Source organism: Acomys russatus, chromosome 10 (genome assembly GCF_903995435.1).
Source record: "Acomys russatus chromosome 10, mAcoRus1.1, whole genome shotgun sequence".
Classification (NCBI taxonomy): domain Eukaryota; kingdom Metazoa; phylum Chordata; class Mammalia; order Rodentia; family Muridae; genus Acomys; species Acomys russatus.
Genome location: NC_067146.1, coordinates 3,504,895 through 3,517,470, shown reverse-complemented (window position 1 = coordinate 3,517,470; position 12,576 = coordinate 3,504,895). Strand labels below are relative to the sequence as shown.

The 12,576-nt window shown below is 43.1% G+C and overlaps 1 protein-coding gene across 1 annotated transcript in view; it reads right to left on the bottom strand.

Moving 5' to 3' along the window:
- The window catches only part of Parp12 (poly(ADP-ribose) polymerase family member 12), a 32,721-nt gene that overhangs the window by 1,054 nt on the left and 19,091 nt on the right, over positions 1-12,576 (bottom strand). The window contains exons 7-11 of the mRNA XM_051151684.1: positions 9,330-9,471; positions 6,548-6,644; positions 2,767-2,842; positions 1,695-1,825; positions 676-827 (exon numbers count right to left, since the gene is read on the bottom strand). Of these exons, the coding sequence (XP_051007641.1) occupies positions 676-827; positions 1,695-1,825; positions 2,767-2,842; positions 6,548-6,644; positions 9,330-9,471 (598 nt within the window). The remainder of the gene's footprint in view (positions 1-675; positions 828-1,694; positions 1,826-2,766; positions 2,843-6,547; positions 6,645-9,329; positions 9,472-12,576) is intronic.

Genomic DNA, 12,576 nt, shown 5'->3' with positions numbered 1-12,576 from the left:
TTGTTGGTGTGCGCCACCATGCCTGGCCAACAACCAGATTCTTACATTTTCTAAATTTGGTTACCACAATGTGGCTACAGAAGAAGCCTTCTTCTTAACTGGTGTTGAAGGGTGAAATGGTATCACAGATGCCAACTACTTGAAAAGGGGTCAGAAATAAAAAGATGAAAAAAGCCAAGACGGCAACACAGTATTAAAACTGAGGAATGTGGATACAAAGTATGCAAGAATTATTATACATACATGTGTTCATAAGTATATAAACACACAGTTTGCAACTTTCCTTTGAGTTGGAAATTACTAGCCAATAATGTTTTAAAATAACCAAGAGACAAAAATTCTAGGAGAGCTCATTTGCTAGATGGAATGACCCATTCTCAGGTTTCTATTCTAAGGACATCAGTAAGGTGCAGCCTAGGGTGCTCAGCAAGGTTGGAAACATGCTGCTCTCCTTTTCTAGTTCATGCTACCTCTCAGAGCCTCCATTCTACAGGAAACAAACCCCAGTGAAGTGGGACTGCAACAGCCAGAGAGCAGCCAGCTCTGGGAGCTGTCCCAGAGGCCAGAAGGCAGTACACTTGTCACGGACAGCAGGGACTGGCTGGCTCCTCCTGTAGCCTCTGTAAGAGTCTTCAAGTAGTTTCTCAACTACTGGTGAGGCTACCCCTGCCTTACCTTTGCCATAGGATGTGCCATGCAGACCACAGACCCGCCAGTCAAAGTTCTGCTGGCAGATGGCATCCACGAAGCCGGTGTTGGTACCGTGGAACAGCTGCCTCTCATCTACTTCCTTGCCCCCATTTTGCTTCTGCATCTGCCCTTTTTGCCTAGAATGGTAGCAACATGCATGTTGAGGGAAGAAGGTGCTGACTACCAAAGAACAGCCCCCTGAACCCAATTTCTAAAAAAAGCATCAAGTGATAGGAGGAGGCGGCTGTGGCTGGCCTGGCCAACCCCTAGAGCTCGAGCCACAGAGGACAGGTGGACCAGATCAACTAGCAAAAGCAAAGCTTCTTCTCCACAGCAAAAGGCTCCAGAAGCAGACATGGGTCCTTCTTCTACCCAGCTCCTGAGTGGAGCTGAACCTGGGAAGCTGGAAAGTCAAGTTGTAAGGCTGCTGCAAGCCTAGAGAGGAGGGGCATTCACCCTCAGAGCCCATCGTGCTCACTCTATTGCGGCTGTCTCCATCACTGCAGAACACTAGGATATTGTCGCAGACCCATATGTGAGGCCAAGTCAGTAGGCCTGGGCCACCATGGAGAGCCATGATGAATTTCTCCCTATGCAGAGAAATGCTGGTTGAACCTGAGCATGCTGGTCCTCATGTAATGGACGGATGGATGGACAGATGGATGGATGGATGGATGGATGGATGGACGGATAGACAGACAGATGATGCCCCCACTCTCTGGCTACAGCTTTAAGTCCTTGAGGCTGATGGTGTCAGTGAACTGTCTCACTCTTTCTAACTGATCTTCAGAAAGTCAGACTGGACAAGAGTGGAGTCTGGCATAGCATAGGATCTATGCTAGGGAAGCTTTAGTCCTCTCACCTTTACAAACGGTCACTCCATCACACAGCCTTAGGGTGAGACAGTAAGAGAGCAGAGACAGTTCATGGCATACAACAGCACTGGGTGAGCATGTGAGTAAGCAGCTGGCAGGACAAGGAACAAAGCTATCAGTCACACATACCACTGGTAGACTTCCCACAGGCCCAAGTTCTGGATCCGCTCAATCTTCTGAATACAGTAGAAAGGTAGAGTGCGGTTGAAGAGGTTCCACACCTTTTTATACTCTTCTGAGGAAGAACTGAGAATGATCTTCTACAAGGGGAAAATACTTTCATGCGTTATTGTCATATGACACGTACATAACCCTTCTTGCGGACTAATGGTACATCGATAACTTCAGGATAACGCCAAAGAGTGACGGCTTGGTCCCTCTTTCCTGAGATGCAGTCTCTCCAGATATGGGATATTTACCAATAATTTCCCTCTTGTTCACATTGGAAATGGTCCACAGGTCAGGCAGGTGGCCTAAGCCACCCATCCTAAGTTACTCCAGGATGTCACTGCTCCTCCTCTATATCCCACACATGCCAAGGACAGAAGACTAGAGCACGTGGCCTGTGAGAACTGCAATCAGAGGTATGTGAGCCCATCTAGCTGTTCACACTCTGCTCCTGCTACAACTTATGCGTGCTTTGTGCTATGTGAGAGAAGTCCAGGGCAGGCTTTATATTGGAAAAGCCTCTCTGCAGTGTTTGGCATGTTCCCAACATTGGAAATCAGCTAACGTGCCCTCATACTGAGAGCAGTAGGGGACATTCCTCAGGACAGTGCTCTGCTGCACAGCAGTGCTCCCAGAAAGCAGGCCTCAAATGAGCTATGAAAGTCTCCTCCTGTCTGTTGCTGTCCAGTGCCTTCCCCTCTCAATGTCCCTCATCACAGTCAAATATTCCGTTTCTTTTTATTATTAGTGAAACAGATTAGTGCAGCTGTGCTCAGAACCCCTTACTTCTGCTCTTCCTAGCAAGTGCTCATCTTTTGCCCTCACATCAACCACCTCCCTTCCCTGGGAGCTACAGTCAACCCACACATAGTCACCCACACTTAAATCCCAAAATCTACAAAAACAAAGCAGAAAGCCCACATACATCTCTACCCTCTGGTACAGGAGCCACAGTTGCATAAAGCATTCTTTCCACCCTCATCCATCTATATAGAACCCCTCTGTCCAGCTCCAGGCTGTGTAAACCCCATACCTTAAATCCCAGGTCTGGCAGGGCTGCAGGGTCCCAGTAGTCTGGGATGCTCTTTGAGCCTTGAAACTTAGTATTGCTAAAAGGAAAACAAAACTTAGACTCCTAATCCTTAGACATATGGAAATCAATCACAGGTGAACACTACTTATCAATATCACCAGCAGTCCTGAGTCTAAGTGTAATGTATGTAAAAGCTACAGGGTAAGGAAGCACATAGCACAGTATCTACAACACAGGAGCACCTTCGTCTTGCCTACCAGCCAAACCAAAAGCCATCAGCCCTGAGGGATGCACTTCTCACCTGCATCCCACCAACCCTGTCCCACCTCTGTCCCACAGAAGGGACAGAGACTTGATTAAAGCAATATACACTGGCCATAGCCTGTATCCAAGTTTTGAAATTCAAAAAGCACTGAAGACTTTGTGAAGCTTTAATGATATGCACTTGACATACAGAAAATATTTTTAAAGCTGTAAAATTGGCCCTCAAACCCACTTGGTAACAGAAATGTGAGTTAAGCTTATTAGGCTACTTGTGGTCGGTTATTTGTCCTTCTTAAATGTGCATTCTTTTTTGCTACACACACACACACACACACACACACACACACACACACACACACACATCATTACTGTGCTAAATTAAAGGGTGTCATGTAACAGATACATTACCTTCTAAAAATATAGACAAAAGCAGTATTAAAAGGCATATGACTCAAAGGGATTGCGAACGTCACTGTGAAAACCACAATCCAACTCAGTTCCCTTAAATTGAAACCTCCACAGTCCTTCCTACAGTAGATCTACCTCTTCTTTCTGCTGGTACAGAACATGTTCCTTCACCCCAATTCTCCAGGAAATCCCACAAATAATTTCCCTAGGAAAATGTCACAGTTTAAAAATAATTAAGCAAGGATCCATCAGCACTAACCAGCTACAATGTTCTTTTTTTCACCTATTAAGACAGTGAAATTATCCACAGATTATAAATCAGCAGTGACTCTTCCCATGCCTAAGAACACTTGGAACAACATGTAGGAAAACCATAACAAGACTGAACCAAGCCACAGGAAAACTTCTAGTTGTTTCTCTACTACCGCCATGTGGGTCTAAGAGATTGAACTTGGATGTATTAAGCTTGGCAGTAAATGCCTTTACCCACTGAGTAATCTTACCAGCCCTGGATTATGCTTACCAAATATGGAACTAAACTCAACGCATACAAAAGCAGCTTCAATTTTTACATTAAAGGATGCTCCTAGAGACTAGGGTATGGTTCATATGTGCCAAGCAGCCATTGTTGCTAGAGTTACTGACAACTAGCTACTGTCCAGGGACTGAGGAGGGAACCAGACACGTCACCTGCATGCAAGTGAGCACTCAGCTCATACACAGCCCACAAAAGAGAACTTCTTCAGTCTTACTTGTATTTCATCAAAATAGTTACTCCTTGCACTGTGCATGCTAAGCATATGTCTGCTTATGGTCTCCTAAGAACTAAATTAGAATGATGACACAAGAAATCCAGTCTCATGAAAGAAGTAGAAAAAAAGACTTTTCCAAATTTTGCTTAGAGCAAGCTCTACACAGGGAAATAAAAAAATTTACTTCGAGTTGTAGGACCATCATAATCGACCACAACTAAACCCAGAAGAAATACCAAAGAGACTGGCATTTAACCAATACAGCACAATAAAAACACTCTAATGAAAAGTGCCTTATTAACAGCAAGGTAGTAAGGCAGATAACAAGCCAAGAGAACATGTTTGAAGTTTATAGAACCAGCCAATGGCTAAAAGGCCCTAATAGATTAAAAAGCTCTCGGGGCTGGAAAGATGCTTCATGAGTAAAGTTCCTCTAGTGTAAGTTTAAGGACCTGAGTTTAATTCCCAGGTACCCACAATGGAAGGAGGGAACCAACTCCCAAAATTTTTCTCCCAACCTTCTATGCATGGTCCATGCATATGCCAGTCTGTTTTCATACACATGAATCTTAAATATACATGATTATAATAAATAAAATTTAAATTAAAAAGACTGTCTGCGGCAGAAAAACAAAGTAGGAGAATTGACCCCTGTGTTTTTAAAATATATATACTCAATCTCATTCATAAAAGAAAGCAAACTAATGCTGGGCATGGTGGCACACGCCTTTAATCTCAGCACTTGGGAGGCAGAGGCAGGTGGATTTCTGGGAGTTTGAGAACAGCCTGGTCTACAGAGTGAGTCCAGGACACAGAGAAACCCTGTCTCAACAAACCTAAAAAAAAAAAAAAAAAAAAAAAAAAAAGCAAACTAAAGTACACTGTGAGAATGAGAGAAACTCAACAGTTTGGTGATTCACCAATAACAAGACCAAGAAAAACCAGCAAATCATCATTTTGCTGGGTGGCCATAGCAGTCTAAGTTCATGGAAAGAAACTCAGTTTGCCTCCTGGCTCTGACCTGACAACCAACCACCCAACGCACCAAAGAGCTCTTTATAGCATTGTATTTTATAATAGCAAAATTAATAAACTATGCTACATACAGATGCTAAAGAACCACACAAGCAGAAGCAGATTAAAGAAGTCTTCAGTGACTGGAATAGAGCAAGTACCAGGGTATTCTTAAGATATTTACTAGGTGCCGAATGGTGTGTATATAGTAGGTTACCACTTATGTAAGCAAAGAAATGAAGTAGGCAGGTGGCTTTATGTGTGCCTGTGCATATATACATATTTTATTTTTGAGAGATAAACAGAGAAAAGAGCAATCAGAAGCAAACAAAAATGGTTTCCACAATGGGAGCAGAGTAAAGATAACACAGACACAAACTACTGAGTATAGTGTATTTTAGAGTTTTGACTGATAACAAGTACATGCTTTATATCAAAAATTAACTTTAACTAGAATAGGGAAAAGGAAACCATGCTGCTGTATGTGAGTGACAAGGCATTGTTTCTTGGGCTGATAAAAACATCTTTCCTCTTACTTATACCAAATCTTTTTAAAATAACCTGTTTTACAAACACAATCAATAAACTTTACCTCTGAAGTCTTTAGAGAACCAACAGAACTGCAGTAATCCTGGCTTCCCAGGCTAATAAAGCAGGTAACAACACTGCTGGCTTAAAGTTCCAGCACTGGCCACGGCAAACTGAGACTGTAACGGGAACTTGGCCCATCTTCACTATCCAGGCCATCTTCTTCTAGTATACACTCTAATCCTGCCCAAGACTGAACTACTCTTGCTTTAAAGGAGATTTGATCAGTACAGAGCTCAACAACTTCCCAACTGCTGCAGAAAGTCTCTCTCCTCCCTCATGTGCTACCTACGGGTACAACTAGGACCCCTAGCAGCCAGCCTGTCACACACACAACACACAAACCCATGTGAAAGTGAAGCTGGCTTACTCATGACTATTATACCAGTGTACCAGGGATGAAATACATAAGCTTTTATTGTTAGTACAATCCCATCATTATTTCATTAGTTCAACATTTTTAAGATTCAGGTCTATAAGTTGCCACATTCAAAGACAAACTGATGGGCTGGCTTCAATCTAGCCAGGTTTGCACATCCCAACAGACAGCCTTATAACTCTGTGATAAAACCCACAATGCTAATTCTCACTGTGGCTCAAAGACTTTCCCAACTAATAGGTTTGAATGGCAGTAGTATGCTAGCCACACATGCTAGTCAGTACCCCTTCATGTATTCTGAGGAGCTTCGTGTTACTGGCAGCAAAGCATCCTCAACTAAAACCACACACCAAGCAAGCTAACAACTGTTACTTACCAGGACTGCTTCATCTGCACATCCTGGGGAGACACGTATTTGGGTCTTCGACAAACCTTTCTAACAGTGCCATACACAAGGTTTTTTTGCAGAAAGGCTAAAAAAAGATCCAATAAAAAACATGTACACATACACACACACAGTGGGGGTGCATGCACAGCAGTAATGTTCTATAAACACAAATTAAATGGGTTGGACAGATAATCCAACACATAAAACCCAAGATCAGTCTTAAAAATAAGGCAATTTCACACATTTCAAATATTCATAAAGAAAGTAGGTACCTCTAGGAGACTGAGTTTAATGAATAGTGAAATGATTAGTAATTGATGTATCAATTATATATGAGTGCTTTTGAATTGTTCCTTCCAATCATATTTAAATTATTATTTTGCTTAGCACTTTTTTCCCAGCTTGGATGTAAAGTTCCAGCTAACCCTGAGATCAAAACACTGTATCTTGAGCTAATGTAATTTATAGGTAATTATTTGTCCTTACAACTTTTTTTTTTAATTTGAGAAAACTGATCCTATAGCAGTGTTTATCTTCAAGCCCATGTTCTCCTTAAGAAACAAAACATTTGACCCATCCTCAATCTCAGACTCGTTCCAAGGGTCGAGGGTGAGTGTCAATCCACCCTTTGCACTGAAAATGACAAATATCTACAAGTTATGTTTCCCATCAAGAAAACCCTATCAGGTGCTACTCTTACACTTTAATATATAAAACCAAATTTTATTTTCATTTTAGAAACATTCTAGTATTTAAAACTATGGCTATTTGTAATTTGCCTGGTGGTGTGTCCCTTACACTGCAGCTATCCCCATTATCTGTGAGTCCACCCCTCACAGAGCAGCTTCCATGCCCTCTGTCACCCATCATTCAACCTTGCACTGATGCTTTGCTTACTAACATGCTTGGCTTATTAGCTATCTGTAGTGACTCTCAGATGACCTTTTGCTAGTAAACATATCGACTATTCAGGATGTACAGACTGGTTATATATATGTCAGACACTTCCTGTAACCTTCCCTCTTTTCCCAATAACCTTGTTGTTTCCTTAATTTACCCTGGGATACATCCCTAAATGAGCTTGCTCTGGGGAACTCTGCCTGTTGACAGCCAGTGAACAGAATGTCACTACTCTGCTTCTAGAAACTCAGCTATCACTTGGGAGTTTTTCTTTCATGACAAGAATCCTTACCAGAGCGGGTCTCCCCAAAGCTACAGAATAGTCATTTGGGTTGCTATGTATACACCCTTTAAAAGTAGTCCTTCCTAATAATCAGTGAAGTGTATGTGGCAGTTTGGTTGGCGACTCTAGCTCATTATACATAGTAGAGACTATGGAGGTGAATCCAGTGACTTACATCCTTTTCTTTTGAAGATACTGTTATAAAATCATCAAGCAATAGGCAAACTGTGACCACCTAATGACCTTAGGTCAGGTCACTGTGAGCATGCTTTTTCTAGCTACATGTTTATGTATGTAGCTATATCCTTGTCCTGAAAGTTTGCTCTATCTCCAAGGACTGAAACCCAAGTTGAGAACTAGAAGGTTGTGTCTGATATTTCTGTTGTGTCTGTTTTACATTTTCCAGATGTTTAAAAGAACTATTTGGGGATGAAGAGATGTCTCAGAGGTTAAGAGCACTGCATGCCCTTCCAAAGGTCCTGAGTTCAATTCCAAGCAACCACATGGTGGCTCACAGCCATCTATAATGAGATCTGGTGCCCTCTTCAGGTGTGCAGGTGTACATGCAGGCAGAACACTGTATACATAATAAAGAAATAAATCTTTAAAAAAAAAAACTATTTGGCTGGGTGTGGTGGCGCACGCCTTTAATCCCAGCACTAGGGAGGCAGAGGCAGGTAGATCTCTGCGAGTTCGAGGCCAGCCAGGTCTACAAAGCAAGTCCAGGACAGCCAAGGCTACACAGAGAAAAACCAAAACCCTGTCGAGAAAAACCAAAAGCAAAAGCAAAAACCTGTTGTGAACTATGGTTAGCATCAGTCAGAGGAGTGACAGCCGCATAAGCTGGTTCTTCAAGGCAGCCCTGCCTTTTCTGTCTGTCTGTGCTCATCTACACACTCTCATCAACTACAGCGACTGTTGTTTGTGACACTCATGGCCTTGGTTGGCTTCTTCTAGTACAAGTCATTCCCCTGGAGAACAGAAGAAACTTCTGAGAGGCAAAACAAGGAATCTTCCTTAAACAAAACCACAAGTGCTGTAAAAGCACAAGCAGAAGCCAAAAATAAATGGCCAAAAGTAAGCAACCAAGAGGCTTTAGGAAATTTTACTGATGACGTTTTGCTGCTTTCCACAGAGAACAAAGTATACAAAATAGTGAGTCCCTTTAACACGCTGGATTTGCAAGATGCCAGATGTAAACTATTAAATATAATCAAAGGTGAGCTGAGCAGAGCTGGATGGATGTTTGCATGGAAATGGCATGAGAAACTACAGCAAACCTAAAAAACATTCTCACAAATCAGCCACTGAAGAATTGGCCAGTGGGTGACTGGTCTGCTTTTGTTGAGGTATATGGGGAGGGTCAGAAATACAACAGCCACACTCTAGTCACTGACTGTCTTTCATGTGTCAGAAAAGCTATTTATCCTCATATCCTCCTAGCTCACATCCTTGGCAGTGCAGGACAGTACCACCTGGTGATGGTCTGTCTTCCGGGATAAATTACCCTCCTTTCCTTTCTTACACCAGCCCACATCCCCAGGTTAATAAGATAGGGCTAGACACTACTGCATACGTAAGACTTACCTTTGAAGTCTAACTCATAGTTGTGTTTTCCAGCCTGGAACTTCAAGGCGGCTGTCTGGGCATCAGCCCCTGGGACACAGAATGCCAGGTAAGCCTTTTCCACATCACTGCTGTTGATGGTGGTCACAGGGTGCACTGTACCCTGTAAGGGGAAATCCAGAGATGTCATGGAGGCAAGAGCCTGTGGTGATAAGCGAAGATGCTGCTCAATCCAGCCCCTCCAGACAGATGATCTTGCTATAGGGAAAGAGGGAGGTACCAGGGACCAGGGTGAGGGGATAGGGGTGAGGGACACAGAAGGGAGTAACATGCCTCTCCTAAAGCCATTCCTGTAAACAGAAGACTGTAAGTACAGGTCCTGGGATAGGAGCAATGACAAAGCCTAGAACAGCAAGATGACTCAGCAGGAAAAGATCCTTGCCACCAAGGTGGACAACCGGAGTTCAGCCATTAGAACACATGACAGAACATGACAGACAACCACCATGATTTTGTTCTTTGACTTCCTCATCCATGCAGTGGCATGAACACACACACACACACACACACACACACACACACACACACACACACACAGAGAGAGAGAGAGAGAGAGAGAGACAGAGAGAGAGAGAGAGACAGAGAGAGAGAGAGACAGAGAGACAGAGAGAGAGAAATAGAGAGAGAGAGAGAGACAGAGACACAGACACAGAGACACAGACACAGACAGACAGACAGACAGACAGAAACATTTAAAAATTTTTCAGAACAGATGGTGTAACCATTCGAATGATGTTAAGATATCACCAGCAAATTCACAGAAGCTACTTAGCTCAAAAAAATGCTATCACTTGTAAAACTGGCTTTCTATTTAGAACAGTAACCAATTCTCTTAACTCCTTGCCAGCCCTGCTCTGTTTCTAGTCCAGCCCCTTCAAAAGTTTCTCCCAACCATTCCTCCCTTAGTTCCCCCAACAGTCTGCTTGAATAGTCCCCTCTCCCAGTTTTCCCAATACCAGCAGCTCCAAACTATAGCAACTGTTCTAGCCTATCTGCTCAGCTGACTTCTCCTGACTCAACTGTCTCCTAACAATATCTTCTTCGCCAACTGCCTTCTTTTCTCTGATAGCCCCACCCACACCCTAGCCTCAGCTGGCTTCTTTATATTCCAGAAATCCAAGAGGCAAGCAACACTGAAAGTCATAAGGTTGAACAGTTCTAACAGCTAACAATTCTTAAAGGCCAGTTGACTAGCAACTAGGGATTCTTTTAAAAAGCTAAGTGCACAAGATAAATGATACTACAACTTCTGTGGCTTTCTCATTCCCCTTGTCTTCCAGTCAGGCTTTAGTCCTTTTCTATGTTGTTTTCTTTTTCTGGTCTCTTGAAGAATATTCTTTTTTTTTTTTTCCCTAATCCCTCATTTTCTCTGAAATTACCTACTAGATAATATTTGGGACTTGGCAGACTAAATCTGAAATCTGAGTTTTGCTATGGCTTAGACATGGTTTGTCTCTCATGGATTTCTGCTCTGAAAGCTTAGTCCCCAGTGTGGGGTGGGAGCATAAAGAAGTGAGGCCTGAGACTGTAGGGATGGCTCAGTGGTTAAGAGCACTTGTTGCTTTGCTGAGGACCCAGGTTTAATTCTCAGCACCCACCTGGCAGCTGTCTGTAACTTCAGTTCCAGTGGTATCTGAGGCCCTCTTCTGGCCTCTCCAGGCATTGTGTACACATAATGCATAGGCATGCAGGCAGACAAAACACCCACATACATAAAATAAAAATAAACCTATACTTCACTAAGTCATAATTTCTAAGCTTTATGGATAAAACAATAAATAAAACCAAATCTGTCCCTGCCTCTGAGAAACAGAGGAAGGAATCTATTTTATGGTCCTGTATTCATGCCTAAGTTTTTCCTTTTAAACTTCAAAACTAAACTATTAGGTTATAATTTGGAAGAATGAGGAGGTAGTATAAAAATCCCTTCTGGACATGAAGGAGAAGGAAGAGAAAACAGGTTCTTGTAGCCCAGGGAAATGAAGGAAAGAATCAAGAACAGAGAGGAGACAGAGTCAGACGTGTAACTCATGCCCCAGCCCCTGAAACCCTTAACACAGGCTATCAGAGGGAAGAGAATGAAGGTAGGCCAGACAGAAAGCAAAAGCCAAGAGACGTTGGCTATACAGGGGTCTGGAAGAAAAACCCAGTGGTTCAGCTGAGAAATCCAAGTTTTAGCACTTGGAGAGACTAATAAGATTACAATGAAAAATTCCCATGTGTTGTAAGGCAGGCCTGGCTAATCCTGACATTAAATCTTGGGGTACATCCTGAACTCTGAAACAAATTTAACTTTCCTGGGGCTGGGGGTTGGGGGGAGCTGGCTTGAAACTGAAAATTAGCCAGGCATTGGTTGCACGCGCTTTTAATTCTAGCACTTGGGAGGCAGATGCAGGCAGATTTGGGAGTTGGAGGCCAGCTTGGTCTACAGAGAGAGTTCCATGACAGCCAGGGCTACACACAGAAACCCTGTCTCAACAAAATAAAAACAACAAACAACAACAAAAGAGAAACAAAACCTAAAGAACTCAAGTATATGAAGGGGGAAGACTGATTCCCAGGTTATACAGCTAACACTGTAAAGGAGACTCTAAGAATCCATCAACTCCACCTGTGTCTCCACACTGCTGTGTAGGCATACCAACGGCATCCACATGCAGCTCATTTCCAGGGATTCCCAAACTGTCCTGAGTGAACTTACAGATTGTGATCCAAGAGTTAAAAACCGAAGTGTGGACTGAACTGTTGGAAAAGAAAGGTCTCCAACCCTGAATGTGAGAAATTCAGTCTTGGGAGCCACCCAGGGAGCCTACTTTTGCATGAGCTACCTTCAGGTCTTTCTGCGTTATGTCAACAGGGCTGCCCTGTCTTCCCCTAAGAGCAAGAAGGATCATGGAATAAAATATGACTGGTGCCTTTGGTAAGTGTTTCTGGCCTGTCACTGATCTCAGACTCTTGTAACCAGGCAAGCCAGACTCACGGATCATGCTCAGCCAGCATCTCTTATCTCTTCCATGTCAGGCCCTAGCTTCTTTCTCTCATGCTCCTCACTAAAATGGAAAATCTATCTAAATGAGGCCACATGCAGGTATGATAGTCTCAGGATACTGGAGAAGAGAGGAGAGAAAGCAGGGGTCTGTGGGGAGGAAGGCGAGAGCAGCCCGTGAAGCTGGCACTAGGGAGACACTATAGAAGAGGGCATTAGTCA